The sequence below is a fragment of the Tasmannia lanceolata genome, unplaced genomic scaffold (assembly GCF_043159265.1).
Source record: "Tasmannia lanceolata isolate RefF3 unplaced genomic scaffold, GAP_Taslan_0.1 ptg000003l, whole genome shotgun sequence".
NCBI lineage: Eukaryota > Viridiplantae > Streptophyta > Magnoliopsida > Canellales > Winteraceae > Tasmannia > Tasmannia lanceolata.
In genome coordinates this window covers 8,652,601-8,670,764 of record NW_027518680.1, presented here as the reverse complement: position 1 = coordinate 8,670,764, position 18,164 = coordinate 8,652,601, and the positions used below count along the sequence as shown (strand labels likewise).

General features: G+C 40.2%; 1 protein-coding gene across 1 annotated transcript; it reads left to right on the top strand.

Annotated features, from left to right (window-relative positions):
* The first annotated feature begins 12,995 nt into the window (after nt 1–12,995).
* Nucleotides 12,996–16,144, top strand: LOC143864821 (G-type lectin S-receptor-like serine/threonine-protein kinase LECRK2). The gene is made up of 3 exons (XM_077375673.1): nt 12,996–13,082; nt 13,172–13,278; nt 13,831–16,144. Exons 1-3 carry the CDS (start codon nt 12,996–12,998, stop codon nt 16,142–16,144), a joined length of 2,508 nt encoding a protein of 835 aa, XP_077231788.1.
* Nucleotides 16,145–18,164: the final 2,020 nt, after the last annotated feature.

Sequence of the window (18,164 nt, the reverse complement as noted above, 5' to 3'; positions counted from 1 at the left end):
TGTATCTCAATACCAAATGCAGACTCCCACTATCATAGGCTATCAAAAGTGTCAACCAATCCCATGCGCGCTACATGCTCTCTGAAGAGCTTTGGTGACAAGCCTTTAGTCAAGGGATCCGCCAACATAAGTGCGGTGCTTATGTATTTCACAGATACATACTGATTCTGAACTCTTTCCCTCAGAACAAGATACTTTAGATCTATATGCTTCGAGCCGTCTCCAGACTTGTTGTTCTTGGAAAAGAAAACCGCAGCGGAATTATCACAGAGAAGTTTCAGCGGCCTCTCAATAGAATCAATCAAATTAAGCCCTGAAAGAAAATTTCGCAGCCATAAGGCGTGAGCCGAAGCCTCCGAACATGAAATAAACTCTGCCTCCATAGTGGATGAAGCCGTCATTCTCTGCTTGACGCTTCTCCAAGAAATAGGTCCTCGTGAAAGCATAAAAATATAACCAGAAGTGGACCGATGGGTGTTCCGACAACCAGCGAAGTCGGAATCAGAATAGCCAATCACCTCAAGGCTATCCGATCTCCTAAATGTGAGCATGTAATCTGAAGTCCCTCGCAGGTAACGCATAACCTTTTTGGCTGCCTTCCAGTGATCCAGACCTGGGTCACTTTGGTATCTACCAAGCATGCCAACTGCAAATGAAATATCTGGACGGGTACAGACCTGAGCATACATGAGACTACCAACAGCGGAAGCATAAGGAATATGTCTCATCTCATCCCGTTCCAGTGCGTTCCTGGGACATTGTAACTGACTGAATACATCACCCTTAACTATAGGGGCAAGACTAGGGGAGCACCTCTCCATGCTGAATCTCTTAAGGACTTTTTCTATATAGGTCTTCTGAGACAATCCCAGCAATCCTCGAGTCCTATCTCGATGAATCTCTATTCCTATAACATAGGAAGCTTCACCAAGATCTTTCATATCAAAATTCCTTGAGAGGAATTGTTTTGTTTCTTTCAGCATGCCTAGGTTACTACTGGCAAGTAGTATAGCATCAACATATAACACTAGGATGATGAATCGACTCCCACTAACCTTAAGATATATGCATTTATCTACAGCATTTTCCTTGAACCCAAAACTAGACACTACCTCATGAAATTTCAGATACCACTGCCTAGAAGCCTGCTTAAGTCCGTAAATGGACTTTTTAAGCCTACAGACTAGGTGCTCTTCGCTCTTAGCCTTAAGACCTTCAGGCTGAATCATATAGATATCCTCATGAAGGTCACCATTTAAAAATGCAGTCTTCACATCCATCTGGTGTAACTCTAAGTCATAATGAGTCACCAAAGCCATAACTATTCTTAAAGAGTCTTTCCTTGATACTGGAGAGAAAGTCTCTTTGAAGTCTATTCCCTCTTTTTGAGTGAACCCCTTAGCGACTAGTCTGGCCTTATATCTTTCAATACCGCCCTTAGAGTCTCTTTTGGTCTTGAAGACCCATTTACAGCCTACAGGCTTGACCCCTTTAGGTAATTCGGTGAGTTCCCAGACACGGTTCTTTTCCATCGAGAGCAACTCATCCTTCATGGCTTGAAGCCACTGAGCTGATCGGTCGCTATTTATGGCCTGACCAAATGAAAGTGGATCATTATCCATTTCACCGTCGTAGTCACACTCGTTTAGATAGACAACATAGTCATCAGAAATGGCTGACCTCCTCTCTCTCTGTGACCTACGCACAGATTGCTCAGCGACAATCGTTGCTGGAGCATCAGGAATGTGGGGCGAAACGCCGAAACCTCCAATGTGCCATCTGGTGCATCGATATCCTCAGGTGGAGGAATCGACACTACTCTTTCTTGGATTACCGGTATTGGAACAAATATCCGGTTCTCCTCAAAAGTAAGTGACCTAGGCACAGAACTCCCACTGATATCACCATCCTCTAAGAATACAGCGTATCTTGTCTCTACAATCCGGGTGCTATGAGTAGAACTATAGAACCTATAACCCTTAGACCGTTTAGGGTAACCTATGAAGTAACAAGAGATGGTCCTAGCGTCTAACTTTCTCAACTGTGGGTTATAAATTTTGGCTTCAGCCATACAGCCCCAAACATGCAAATATCCTAGCTTAGGCTTTTTACCGGCCCATAACTCATAAGGGGTCTTAGCCACAGCTTTACTTGGTACACGGTTTAGGATATGAACGGCTGTTTTCAATGCTTCTCCCCACAAGGACTCAGGCAATGGTGAATTGCAAATCATGCTCCTCACCATATCCATAAGAGTACGGTTTCGTCTCTCAGCAACACCATTTTGCTCAGGTGTACCTGGCATCGTGTACTGAGCGACAATACCGTTCTCCTGTAGGTAAAGTGCGAACGCACCTGGACTGCGGCCCGTATCGGAATATCTGCCATAGTATTCCCCACCTCTATCGGACCTCACAACCTTAATCTTCCGGTCAAGTTGTAACTCAATCTCAGCCTTATAGATCTTAAAGGTATCCAGTGCTTCCGACTTTTCTTTGATAAGATAGACGTAGCTAAAACGAGAAAAGTCATCGATAAAGGTAATGAAATATCTCTCGCCACTTAGGGCAGGAGTAGGAAATGGCCCACAGATATCAGTGTGAATAACTTCTAACAGGCCGGTACTCCTAGTGGCGCCCTTCTTACTAGTTTTGGTTTGTTTACCCTTAAGACACTGCCTACAAATCCCGAAATCAGAAAAGTCAAGAGAAGGAAGAACTCCATCCTTCACCAGTCTTTCCATACGACTAATGGAAATGTGGCCTAAACGCTTATGCCACAAACTGGAAGAGTTTTCATCAACTCGACCCCGTTTATTGCCACGGTAACTGATTTCCTCATTCACATGCATGGACAACAGAGAATGTGCAAACGAGCTATCTAAATTAATCATATATAGATTGCCCACAAGAGGACCAGAACCAACAACATTGGAATCATGGAGTAATGTAAAACCTTTATTCCCAAACTTAAATTCAAATCCAGAGGAATCAAGTCTGGATACAGATATAAGGTTTCTGCTCATGGCAGTCTTCCAAATACATAATGAAGCCACTATCTAATACAAGACGAAAAGTGCCAATAGCCTTGACGTCTGCTTCTACTCCATTTCCCATCTTAATGGTTCGCTCCCCTTTCCCGAGTCTCCGTCTCTCTTGAAATCCCTGCAAGGAATTCGAGATGTGAATAGTAGAACCTGTATCTATCCACCAAGTATTTCTAGGTGCATCTATAAGGAAAGATTCATGACAAACAAAAACTGAATTATTACCTTTCTTATGCAGCCACTCTTCATACTTGGAGCACTCTTTCTTTATGTGACCAAGTTTCTTACAGAAATGGCATCTAATGCGACTTTTCATCCCACCAGTCAAGCCCTGAGCCGAATCACTTGCTACCTTCTTCTTGCCTTTCCCAAAGCCCTTACCTTTGGTTTTCTTCTTGAAGTGACCCTTCGATGTTCCCTCTGTGGTGTAATGAGCACTTTCAGGTTGCTCGGTCTTCAACCTCTCTTCTTCTTGAACACACATGGCTATGAGTTCACTCATTTCCAACTTCTCTTTCTGCGTATTGTAATTAATTTTAAATGGAGTAAACTGCGCAAGAAGAGATGTCATCATGAAATGAACAAGGAAACCCTCAGAGATCTCCATGTTCATTTTCTTTAGTTGGGAGGCCATGTCATTCATTCGCATAATGTGCTCTCTCACACCACTACTACCATTGTACTTCATAGTGATCATCTTCATCATCAGTGTACTGGCAAGAGCCTTAGACGATCCCTTAAACTGATCCTCTACTGCCTGTAGGTACTCGCTAGCAGTAAATTCCTCATTTTCTTCTGAGTCGGGAATGCCTCCTCGGATAGAGGTAGAGATCGTGCTTTTCATAATCATAAGGCTCATGCGGTTTGACCGTTCCCATTTTTCATAGGTAGCCAAATCCGCAGCAGTACTCTCATTAGAAGGCACTTCAGGTTTGTCATTCCTAAGTGCATAATCTAGGTCCAAACACCCTAAGACTATGTGAATATGATCCTTCCATTTTCCGAAATTAGTCCCACTCAAAACCTCGATCCCGGACAAATAACTAGAGATAGAACTAGGGTTCAATGCTGTAGACGAAAAAGACAGACAGTTACAATTTTGCTCACTATCTAAGACACCATTTAAATCCACAAAAGGAGTTTATTCATTAAAATCCACGATTTGATGTAATCCAACTTTAAAATAAATGACTAAAGTAAACAGAAACACAAAATACATAAGTGTGTTCTTGATGGAACACCCGGTGTGTCACCGTGGGATGTCCGTTGGGCCATGCCACGATACACAAGTGGCTCCATTTTTAAGTCAATTTATCTTTAGGGAAGTTAGTTGGATTGCCTAGAATCACAGAAACACATAAATGTGATTCTAGGGAGACACCAGCGTATCATCATGGGTCGTCCGTTGGGCCGTGCCACGACACACATTTGGCTCTCATCCATGAGACTAACTAGGGCCAAATAACTCTATACTTAAGGTACACATCACCGTTGGGCAGAAGCGCAACCCCAAACCAAGTTATCGAGGCCTAGCCCTCTCACACCGCATATTTGTACAAAGCAACAGTCATCCGTTGGGCTGAGTGTTGCTCTTGGACAAATGGACGGAATTTAAAGTGGTTTTGTAGTTCATAATGTGTCACTATATGCGACACTGTTCTTTATTTAAACCACTAATCCTAAGCGATTTCGTTTCCCAGTCGGAATCACAATTCTTTGTTCATTCATTTAGTGTTTGAGATTTAAACCAAACACAAAACTCATATAATATTTAAACAAAATAAAACCAAATTTTGTTGAATTTACACTGTAACCATATAATACAGTGCTCAAATGTAAAAACTGACTCAAAAAATGGGTTCAGGAGGGTTCCAAACCCCTAGAATCAATATTAGCCGGACCCAAAACCCCAAAAAATGCCAGAAATGGCCCAAAAAAGGTCCCTGGGCCGATTTGGGTTGGGTCTGCTGGGCCCAGACAGGTTTTATGGGCCTTCTCTGTTAACTGGGCCTTTCAAAAATCGCGGATCCTTGATGGATCCTTAACGGGCCGGCGCGGCCCATCGGCTCATTACTATTCATCATCTTCTCCAACAGCAGTTATAAATTTCAGAAAATTCCAAAAAAAACAACAAATTTCAATTTCAATTTCTGGGTTCGTTTGACATCGGATTTAGGCACCGTTTGTTGCATTGGACTCGTCTCTCGACGAACTTCACATCCATGCCGGAAAATCACCGATCGGAGCAACCGTTTTCCGGCGGCACACCGTTTTCCTGCGATGTCAAAAAAAAAAAATTCCCAAAAATAAAATTTCTCGCCGTTTTCTCGCTAAAACCGTGGCTCTGATACCACATGTAAGAGGCAACAGATCTTGGCGATTCAACATTGAGAAAATTACAGAACAATAGGGATTGAATTGTAATGGGAAAAAAATCATACCGGAAGCCATGAATTGGGTTTTTCTTTCTCTCTGAGTTTCTCTTCGCTACACAACCGTCGGTGATGGGGACCGGTTTCTTTCTCTTCAAGCGTGGATTCTCAAAGATTGAAAAACGAATTTGTTGTGTGCAAATAGGACCCAAGAGTTCCCTTTTATAAGCGTTTGTGGGAAGAGATGCGACTCCTCATCACGCCCATCCCTCTCCCCAAACGTCTTTTTACGTTCATACCTTTTCACATAAAGTCTTTTCATTAATGACTTTTCACAAAACCAATTAACTAACCAAATGATCTTGACCATCGATCTTGCAAAAGCCACATCCACCGTTAGGATTATTTCCTAACAGAAACATCTTCTCTCTTTCCGCATACGAGGGTGTGTGTTTATATGTGTAGATGTGTGATTATACTCGTTCAATATTTACAGTCGTATGTCTGCTGTGTATTTATATGTAGTTGATCTTTAATGAAAGTGTATTGTGGACAATAATTGACAATAAACTGACAAAAGTCCCAAAATGCATGTTAGGTCAATAAAATTCTTTGTGAGATTAATTCTTCATAGAAGACAATCTAAGGAGTTCAACTGCAATAAAATTTTAAAGTTTAGAACCACCGATGTCTCAGAATGATCGAATCAAGAACATAAACAAAACTATATCTCAGAATAATTGAATCAAATTTTACAAATAGTATGCATAAGCATGCCATTTAAAAAAAAAAACCACCGTTCTCTTTGCAAAAGTCAAATGAAAAGCCCTTGTTTTTTTCATTTATTCACAGCCCTTGCCACATTCACAGCCCTCATCTTATAATCATTCTTTTTTATTATAAGATAAAAAGATCCGATCCAGACCGATTTCTATTAGGCTAAGAGATTGGTCTACACGTGCGGCACACAGGGAGCCGGGCACAACCCTTTTCACCTTTTCATCTTCCCCACCCCTCTAACTTGAAAAAATCAGCACCACCACCTTCACCATGTCTCTCTTCTTTCTTTCATTTGCTACAGAGAGAGGGAGAGAGAGTATACAATATGAAGTGATGCTGGTAGATTTATAGACCTGAGGGAGCCACATTTTTTCTTTTATTATAAAAAGGTGCTTCACAAAGTGACTCCCACCACGCACCACCTTTCCTAAACAATCTTCTCAAAACCCTAATTTAGGCTGGCGGGTTTTACCATATTGCTCTGTGGATTTTCTCCTCTAAATTTAGCTGAAATTGAGATACAGAGAATCTTTGGGTGCAAAGAACCATAGTTAGCAAAACTCCGTTTTTTTTTAAAACGTGTTTTAATGGTGTGCCATTTAAAACTTTCACAATGAATAAAACTCCGTTTTTTTAGGCAAACGTTTTAACCACGTTTTAAATGCTTTAAACACATTTTTTTGGGTCAACTTTCCAATTTTACCCCCACCATATTTTGTAAATGACAAAATTCTAAACTCATTTTCTTGTGTTTCCGTTTTTTTTTACTACGTTTTTTTTGAACCAGTACCGTATTAAACTCGAAATTTTTCCGTCCCGTTTTATTGGCGAATCACGTTTTGCTAACTATGCAAAGAACCCCATTTTACAAGCTTGCATGCTTGGATGCTTTCCTTTTTTTGCCTTGAAAAAGAGATTTCTTTCCCCTTATGAGAACGGATTTGTCTGGAGTGCTTGGAGGAATTCAGATTCTTTTGCCAACTAAATCCAACGATTAGAATTAAGAAATCATTACACTCTTGTGAGTATTCATACTTCTTTGTATATAGGCAATACTTCTTTGTATAGCTAAAAAAACTGAAAATCCCTCAATGAGTATTCATTCCTGGATTTTCGCTATCAAACCTTTTTACCCAAATCTAACAATATTCAAATTTGTTCCTGGGATTTATGTGGGAGAAAAAAATCCGAGATTGGTGGGAAAAAAAAAGTCCTAGAAGTATCCCGGTAAAATAAAAATCCCATGTCCGTTTGGTTGCCAGTAAAATTTTTGTCTTAGGAAGTTTTAGTAAAGTTTTGAACCCATCCCATGTTTGATTGCCTTTTAGCACTAGAATTTTTTTAATCCCACTCTTGTAATGATTGCTTGTGTGGTGAATTTTTTTAATCCCACTCTTGTAATGATTGCCTTTTCATCCCATCCCAAAATAATCCCATGAACCAAAATAATCCCAAGAACCAAAAATAAGCGTGAGAAGAATTTTTTTCTTCCCAACAGTCCAAGCAACCAACCAAAGTTTTTTTTTTTTCCCACCATAGTCCGGGGTCGGCACTAGATTCTTACCCACTCGATAAAATGATTTGGTTTTATCAACTCTTAAGAGTCCTTAGTAAATGGCAATTGCCATTCTTATCAAACTTTCCAATATCTTATTTAAGAGATCCTGTGGTTGCCAATCTTATAAAGCTCGAGTCCCTTCCGTTTCCAAAAAACTCTCTCTCTCTCTCTCTCTCTCTCTCTCTCTCTCTCTCTCTCTTATCAAGCTTGGGAGGGTGTCATGAATCTTTTGGATTGATCGATTTGCTCTTTTTCCCTTCGGGACAGCTGTTGTGCCGTTTGTTGTATATGTTACTACGATGTATTTAAAACAACAATAGGCTAAGTGGGTTTTAAGGTTTTAAGGTTTGTTAATTATTATGAAGTCTTTCAATCTCCCTTTGAAATTGTCCACTTTATTTAGGTTAAATAACTCTCTGCATTCTTATTTTCTATGGATCTTTCCCTTAAATTCTGTAATTATGTCACTAAAATTGAATTGCAGAAGTAACTTGATTCCTCTCTAGCAAGGTAATGCATAGAATAAAATATTTGTATTCTAATTAACGTTTTGCAGATGTCATTCATGAATTTTACCAGTAAATTTGTGTTATTCGATATGATATTTAGAAATGCAACAACTGATCCCCAATTTGTCCAATTGTGTGAGAAAGACACTCATTGCAAGTGAATGAGTTATGTGAGTTCAATTTGGCTATGATTTTGACGTTAGTTAAAATAAAGGGATAATTACATTTACACCCCCTCTAGTTTATGACACATCCACTTCAACCCCTATAGTTTAAAAAGTGACAAAGACATCCCCTCTAGTTTCAATTTGTTTAAGGTTTGCTCCCTCAACTGAAGGTTCGTCCATAGATTGAAGGGTTAGGATGATCCGATGGAGCTGATTTTTTGGGCACAACCTATCTATGTCAGGACCCATCAAATGAACGCTTTGGATCATCCAAATAATGTGGGCCCATACCCGAATCCAAACACTACCAAACACTTTGGCGCCACGTGTCGGCCCTTCCTCCATCCCGCAATTTTAAAAAGCCCCAAAACGTCCAAACGTTCAAAACCCCCAAAAATTGTGACTCTTCATTATCCAACGTTTCTTGCAATTTTAAAAAGCCTCAAACGTCCAAACGTCCAAAACCCCCCAAACGTTGTGACTCTTCATTATCCAACGTTTCTCATATAAACTTTTTCTAAAACCCCCTCGTAGATATCTTCTCTTTCTAGCAAAGAATTTTATTCTAATAGGCAATCGACCAAACTCTTTTTGAAACTCTGCTGTGCATCTTTGCAAAGTAATTCTATTTTTGTGTGTGTGTGTATCTGTTATTCTCAAACATTTTTCTATTCATGTTTGTAGTCAAGCTTACATGGGTTTATAGTGTAGTTAGGAATTTTCTTTTCATTTCAGATTATGAAGGTTACATTAACATAGGGCAAGCTTTGCATACCGGTTTGGTGTTGAGATTTTTTTTTGTCAAGCTTCCGAGCAGCCATTAACTATATAGATATATTAAAATCCTTTTCTCCTCATACAGAATTTGGGACTATTCTTCATATTTTCCTCCACCACTCTCCCTGCCTAATAAATTAAACCTTCTGGACATGGATCCCGACGAAACCCAAAGAAGACATTCAAACAGTTACGGTTTTTGTATGATTTTGGTAAAGTATTAGAAATGTTTCTTCTTCTTATTTTGTAATTTTTATGAGCTTTGATAAAGGACCAAGTAAACAAGTTTTAAAAGCCTAATATGCTTCCCTAATTTTTTGTTATAATATCTTCTCCTACATCGTGTTCACATAGGGGGTATTTCTGTTTGTTGAAGAATCAGAAATGGGTGGCGTGCTGGGTTTGTTAAAACTATATAAATAATTAAATTCAATCTATTACTTTATATCAATACGATATCATTAATAAAATATTTTTGCCGTTGCTTATGTTTTCGATCTATTCTCGCCATGTGTACAGGTTAAAAGTAGCAACAAGTGAGAAAATCCTTTTCTCAATCTGTAGGTTATGTCACAGATATTCATTATAAATGCTTTATTATCCAAAGTTCATCCTTAACCCACTTTATTTGTTTATTCTTCATATTCGTTTGTAACAAAGCTAAAAAAATCAGCCCAATTTACTATTTGACCCATTAATTTCCAAAAATATGGTATGTATTAGCAGCAAGCATGAGCATTTTGTCAGTAGAACCCTAGATTTAATGGCAAGAACTAAATTAAATCATTGTTTCCAATTGATTGTTTCCACTTCTTCCTTTCTCTGGCAGGTTTGTTTAGAAAAAAGCTCATGAAATTAAAATCTGTGAGAAGTCCATTCCAACAGCCAATCGGAATAATAATTTACTCTTTCACTTGCCATGGCAGTTGATTTTGATGCATGTCCCATCCACAATAGGGCCTAGCAGATAAATGATTTAAATCATTGAACAAATAGGCTCCATTTATTAAAGGGATAATTACATTTACACCCCCTCTAGTTTCTGACACATCCACTTCAACCCCTATAATTTAAAAAGTGACAAAGACATCCCCTCTAGTTTCGTTTTGTTTAAGGTTTGCCCCCTCAGCTGAAGGTTCGTCCATAGATTGAAGGGTTAGGATGATCCGATGGAGCTGCTTTTTTGGGCACACCCTATCTATGTCAGGACCCATCAAATGAACGCTTTGGATCATCCAAATAATGTGGGCCCATACCCGAATCCAAACACTACCAAACACCAACCACCACCTTTCCTAAACAATCTCCGCAAAACACTAATTTAGGCTGGCGTGGGTTTTACTATATTGGTCTGTGGATTTTCTCCTTTAAATTTAGCTGAACTTGAGATACAGAGGATTTTGGGGTGCCAAGAACCCCATTTTGCACCCCGGCGGGTGTATGTGATGCGAACGAGGCGGAAGCTGGAGCATTATTATTCGGCCTTCGTAGGTTTAGGAATCATAATTTGGGGCCCTTAATCGTGGAAGGTGATTCAACCAACGTGATTGCATGGGCGAGGAACCAAGGTCCTGGCCCTTGCAGCTTGCAAACGAGATTGATGAGATACGAGATCTCATGGGTATCATACGTCCGTTGATAACGCATCGAAGGCGTACGGCTAACTCTCTGGCCGATCGTTTAGCGAAGGAGGGAGTGGGATTATCGGTTCCGAATGTTGTATTTAATGCTCCGGGAGCGAATCTCTTGTAATTCACCGTATTACACAGGGACATCTTGTCCCTTCTTCGTGTAATTTCCTTCCAGGAATAAAATAAACTGTTATCTTCTTTTTTTTTTAAAAAAAGAACCCCATTTTGCAAGCTTGCAGGCTTGAATGCTTTCCTTTTTTTGCCTTGAAAAAGAGATTTCTTTCCCCTTATGAGAGCGGATTTGTCTGGAGCGCTTGGAGTAATTCGGATTCTTTTGCCAACTAAAGCCAACGATCAATATTAAGAAAGTATAAAAAATTAAAACTCCAATGTCACCAATGTCACCATTAAGAAAGTATCAATATTAAGAAAGTATAAAAAATTAAAACTCCAAACCCCAATTCGGATTCTTTTGCCAACTAAAGCCACCAAAATAACCCTATTTTCGGATAAATTTTAAAAGTAATAATTAGTGACTCTAGCTAGGGGGAACGGGGCGGGGCAGGATGTTGCATTCTCCGTCCCCATCCCCGGCTCAAGGAAAATTCCCTGTCGCTGCTTCAGGGATGGCGGGGAATCACCATTCCCGCCCCGAAGGAAAATCCAATCTCCATCCCCGTCCCCGCCTTGCACATTACGGGAAAACGTGTTTGATGGATTTTATTATTGGAAACATTCTAATATAAATGAATTTGAGGAAGATAATAGGAAAATTTAGGAATACCAAATGAAATTTGTTCTATGGTAAGTACGGCTACACAAATTAAAAGCAGCAAACCCAAATTTAATAGCAAAAAATTCAATTTTGCATGGGGATTACGAGGCGGGGCGGGGCCAGATCCATCCCCATCCTTGCTTTGGGGAATTTTTTAATCCTCGTCCCCGCTTAAATCGGGGAATCCCCGTCTCGTGTGGGGCGGAGCTGGGAGGATCCCCGTTTTCACTAGTTTAATTGTCGGCCCTAACTCTAGCTGCCGGATGCCACTGACGACGATGATTGGAGTCTCTCTGCCTAGCTAATACATCATTAGAGGGAAGCCTTGAAGGCAAAAGGTGGTCCGCTAGCGCAGAAAAAAAGGGCAGCCTAGTGCACGAGGATCCTTCCATTGTGGGGTCTGGGGAGGGCTAGATGTACGCAGCCTTACCCCTGCTTTGTAGAGAGGCTGTTTCCGTGACTCGAACCCGCAATGAAGCAACCTTACTGTTGTGCCAAGGCTTGCCTCGCCCTCTAATGTTTGTAATAGATTAGTTGTTTGACTGTCAGGACACCCATTGGTTCACTTCTGGATACACTTTTCATGCTCGGAGAAGGACGCAGTATGTCATGGATAAGCGGAAGCATGACTTCTTCATCTGTTTTGGAGGCGGAGTTTATTTCATATTGCATGAGGCTCCATCTGATGTCGATGGACCACTTTTTTCCCTCTTGTATCGTAGCAGCTAGATGAGAAAACCCTAATCGGCATTTACCGTAGGCGGCCAAGACAACATTAGTGGATAGGGCATTTATTTAAAAAAAAAAAACCTTGAAAAAGGGTATTTTTGTCATTCGACACATTATATTTATTTTTGGAAACTGAGTCCCATATTTCATATGATTTTTCCTTGCCTTTTTTTTATCTTTTACTTTTTATGGAATTATATTCCTTCTTGCTCCATCTTTGTAACTGACATTTTTACCATATATTTTAGGGCACATCGATCTAAAAATTAATTCAATATAATCTTATTTCCAAATTGTTTGAATGTTAAATATAATTATTTACAAATTAAGTTTATAATAGTTGCAAAAATTCTCCACTCTTGACTTCCAAAGAGTCGTTAATGACCCCGCTTGCATACCAGATTAAATTAAAATATTTTGCTAAAAATAGGAAACAATTTTGGTAGCATCCAAAGAGGCAGTGTTAAGGGCAATTGTGATGTCGTTATCTTCATTTATTTTTCTACGAATTCCTTGTCCATATGGGATTAGATTCCATGCGGAGGGACGAAAGTCCAGTCAAATAAAAAAACAACCGTGATATTTATTTTCCATTTTTGGGTATGCCAAAGAGAAAGCATTTTCAATTGCACAGAGGTGTGGGCCCACAAGATGTGTGGTCCAGATCACAATAAGGACCCCAATTTTCTCATTACTATTCTAATTTCAATTGCCAAGGATCTAATCCTCTTGGGCTCAGTAAACCGATGGAGCATGATCAATACCGTAAAAATACAAAGTATATCTTGGTGGCCCACAAGATGAACGGTTAATCTTCTGATCAGCAGTTTCCGACCGTTAGATTTAATACCAAGCAAACAAAGATAGGAAGAAATCCCAATCAAATAATCCAAACAAAGGCATGTAGACTGGGCCCCACCATATATGTTGATGGGTCCCAGCGTAAAATAAAGGTTGAAAAGAACAACCCGTCAAGAACGTACATGCAATGAATTGGTAACGATTTCCGGCTGTGAATTAAAGAAGGGTTGATAGGGATCGGGGTTAAGAAATGATAACCTGTATAAACTAAAAATATACACCAAAGATTAGTGTATAATCCGTCTTAACACTCGAGCCGTGCATAAAACGGTGTCTCCTCTTTGGTTGGTCATAGGCCTAAAATCACGCGATAATCGTATGGTCCTAAACATATCTGATCAAGAGCTTCTAGTATAATGTTGCTTTCAACTTTTGTTGACGGTCCATTCCCAAAAGCAAGTTACTAATCTAACAGCTATTAACTTTGAATTCCCTATGTTTTACAATGTGGCTAAAATTAGCTGGACGGTCAAGATCAGTAGATCACTCCAAGTAGCTGTGGAAGCCAAAAAGACAAGAGTCTGTTGTACTAGACATAGAGAACCAACAATATTATCTCCATCTATAAAAATAAAAAAAAACAAGCAGAGGGAATTATTAGATCACAATTCCTTCTCTCTACCAGTGACAATTCTTCATGGGTTTCACCTTCTGGTTATTTCGCATTCGGGTTCAAACCTGTTGCAGACAAAAATCTCTTCTTACTTGCAATCTGGTTCGACAAAGTACCAGAAAAAACTATAGTTTGGTCTGCACACAAAGGTAATCTTGTGCTTTATGGATCGAAAGTCGAGTTGAAGAGCAGTGGACAACTTGTGCTGAGCAATAATCAAGGACAAGAGATATGGACGGCTCAAGTCACTAACGGTAGTGCCACCTCTGCTGACATTCTCGACACTGGGAATTTGGTGCTCTGGAATTCGAATTCTGGTATCACTTGGCAGAGTTTCGATCATTCCACGGACACCATCTTGCCTTCACAGATATTGGATATGGGCACCACGCTATCTTCTCGTGAAACAGAGACCAACTACTCTAGCGGAAAGTTTGAGCTTCGTTTCCAAACAGATGGGAATCTCGTGCTTTACACAACAAATCTCCTTACCAATTATCTTTACAATGCTTACTGGAGTAGCAGCACTGCAGGAACCAATTCTCAGATGATCTTCAATCAGTCAGGTTACATTTACCTCAGGCAAACAAATGGGAGCGTACACAACCTCACTTTGGGAAACATAGTTTCAACCAGAGACTTCTACCACAGAGCAACACTTGATTTTGATGGAGTTTTCAGGCAATATATATACCCCAAGAATGGCTCCAGCAACAGAAACTGGGCTGGTGAGTCCTGGTCTATTGAATGGTCAGTCCCAAGTGACATTTGTTGGGCAATTACGGATAGTTTTGGCAGTGGAGCTTGTGGGTTCAATAGCTACTGCAGACTAGATGATACTCTAAGGCCTAGTTGCTTCTGTCCACCCAATTATTCCTACTTTGATTCCAGTAACCCTTTCAAGGGATGCAAACCGGACTTTGTTCCTCAAAGTTGTGAGCCTGCTGGATCATGGGAAGAGCCTAGACCTCAATTCCGAATGACAGAGTTGCCAAACACAAATTGGCCGATGTCTGACTCTGAACGATATAATCCAATAAATGAAGACCAGTGCAGAGAACTCTGCTTGGATGATTGTTTTTGTGCGGTCGCCATTTTCACTGGTGTAGACTGTTTCAAGAAGAAGCTCCCACTCTCAAATGGGAGGATAGAGAGAACAACAAAGGCACTCATCAAAGTTCCCCAAGGAAATTCCACTTCTCAGTTTCCATTGCCTTCAGGTTCAAACAGAGGGAAGAGTGATCGAGGTACTCTGATCATCATCTTCTCGACCCTTTTAGGAAGTTCTGTGTTTCTCAACCTCGTCTTTTTGGTAACCATTTTGTTGGCTGTTTTCTTCCAATATCAGAAGAAACTACTAAAACACCAGCCAGAACAAGCGCCACCAGAACAAAATTTCTTAGGAATGCATTTGCGATCGTTTACTTACAAAGAGCTTGAAGAAGCCACAGATGGGTTTAAACAAGAATTGGGCAGCGGTGCTTTCGGCACAGTCTACAAAGGCGTCTTAACATCAAGTACTGGAAATTTCATCGCAGTAAAGAAGTTGGAGAAGTTCGTGGAGGAAGGAGACAAGGAATTCAAAGCTGAAATAACGGCAATCGGCCGAATCCATCATAAGAATCTAGTCCAATTATTGGGATTCTGCTACGAGGGGTCACAACGGCTTTTGGTATATGAGTTCATGAGCAACGGCTCCTTAGCAAGCTTCCTATTTGGAAGTTCGAGGCCTAGCTGGAACCAACGGACACAGATTGCCTTTGGAGTTGCAAGAGGGCTTACTTACTTGCATGATGAGTGTGGCAACCAAATCATCCATTGTGATATAAAGCCTCAAAACATACTTTTAGATTGCAATTTTACTGCAAGGATTTCGGATTTTGGCCTGGCCAAGCTTATGCAAGCGGACCAGACTCGAACAAATACAGGATTAAGAGGAACCAAAGGATATGTAGCACCCGAATGGTTCAGAAACATGTCAATCACTACAAAGGTGGATGTTTACAGCTTTGGCGTCTTGTTGCTGGAGATAATTTGTTGTAGGAAGAACGTGGAAGTGGGGCTGGATGATATAGAGAATGCAATACTGACTTATTGGGCTTATGATTGCTATAGAGAAAGGAAACTAAATTTGTTAGTGGATGATGACGAAGAGGCACAAAGCAACGCTAGGAGGCTGGAGAGGTTTGTGATGATAGCAATTTGGTGTATTCAAGAGGAACCATCACTAAGGCCTTCTATGAAGAAAGTGACCCAGATGCTGGAAGGAGCAGTGGAAGTTTCTGTGCCCCCAGACCCATCCTCCTTCATTAGTTCAATTGGTTGAAACTTCTTCTCTCTTTCCTTGTACGAGGGTGTGTGTTTATATGTGTAGATGTGTGATTATACTCGTTCAATATTTAGAGTATGTCTGTTGTGTATTTATATGTTGATCTTTAATCAAAGTGTATTCGGATTCTTTTTGCCAACTAAAACCAACGATCAGTATTAAGAATATAAAAAATTAAAACTCCAATGTCAGCATAATTGGATAAAATTTTAAAAGTAATAATTAGTGACTCTAGCTAGGGGCAACGGGGCAGGGTCGGATGTTGCATTCTCCGTCCCCATCCCGCCTCAAGGAGAACGCCGTCAAGACAGCATACAGCATACAGAAGCTTGATCATGAAGCCTCTTTTACAATGTTTTCAAACTAAAAACCCGGATTCTAAAATCCAAGTATCCAAACAGCCCCTAATTTTGACTCAAAATTCATGATTTTGAAAAATCAATCCAAAAACCCGACCGGAGTTATACCCCTAATGTTTAGGGATGCTGTGGCAATAATTTCTAAAAGCATGACTTTTGCGTAATTATGAAACTATTAAAAGATTATTTAGCAATTTTATCACCTTGGAACGATTTGGTTTGGGGAAAAAAAAAGAAAATAATTTCCATGGTGGTGAGCACAAATGCCTGTCAAACAGATTAGTGTCCTTGTCTTCATTTATTTCTCTACGAATTCCTTGACCATATAGGATTAGATTCCACCCGCAGGGGGGGAAGTCCAGTCAAATAAAAAAACCGTGTAATTTATTTTTCATTTTTGGTAGGCAGAATAGAAAGCAGTTTCAACTGCCCGAGGTGGGAAAGTGTGGTGGGGCCCACAAGCTGAATGGTCCAGATCACAACGAGGATCCCAATTACTTATTACTACTTTTGGCCCCAGTATACCGATGGAGCATGAACAAGACCGTGCAATACAGATTACCTCTTGGTGGCCCACCAGATGAACGGTTAATCTTATGATCACTACATCTAGGGCTGCAACTTGGGTCGGGTAAAACTTGACCTGCATCGACACGACCCGAAAATAGCTTGGGTTGGGTTCATGTTTCTCGGGTTTCGGATCAAGCCGGGTTTATACTGTTGATTCTTATTTCCAAACTCTCTTTATGGTGAGTGAAATGAAACTAACCTTGGGTATTCAACATAATAGGCATCGGTGTTAACACACTATTCTTGGTATGAAAGTAAGTTTTTGAAAGGCAAGGAATCACCCTTGGCCTAGCCCATTATATGAAAAACTACTTTCCTTTTGAGGATGTAGCGAGTGCAAACCAATTGAGACACCATTTGATTATACCAAGAAGCTGATCACTAAGGAAGAGACAGTGAGTGAATCAGTTAGATTATTCCAAACTGATTGGTAGTCTCATGTATGTTATGTGTTGCACTAGACCAGACATAGCCTTTACAGTTGGCATGCTGAATCTTTAGACTAGCAATCCTGGCCATGAGCACTGGATGCCCTTATGAGGCTGATGAGATACCTTTCGAGTACTCAAGAGCATGCTCAAAACTATGTTGGCCATCCACTTATTGTGGAAGAATATTCTGATGCATTATGGGGATCAGAATCAGGGGACAGCAAATCTGTTGCTGTTGTGTGGAAGTCGAATTGGAACTTTATGCTCTAACTTCAGTTGCAAATGAAGTTAAAGAGATAGAGAATCTAATTATGGTTATGGACGTTCCACTGACCCGGTTAAGGATTAGTTCCTTAAGTGTGTTCTGTGATAGTCAAGCTTGTGAAGAACTCACTCTTTAATGGTAAGATGAGATATCTTGGGCTGAAAAATGCCATGCTGACTTATCTCAAAAACACCGGATTATCACTTTGATTTATACGAAATCAAAGGATAATAGGCCGAAGCTCTCACAAAAGGGATTGAACATAGATCGATTATTCAAAACTGTAAGGGAAATGTGATTAAAAGTCTGTAAAGACAGAGGGAGATGAAGTTACAGTCTATGTAAGACAAGACTTAACTTGTAGATTACAGTCTATGTGAACAGAACTTAAC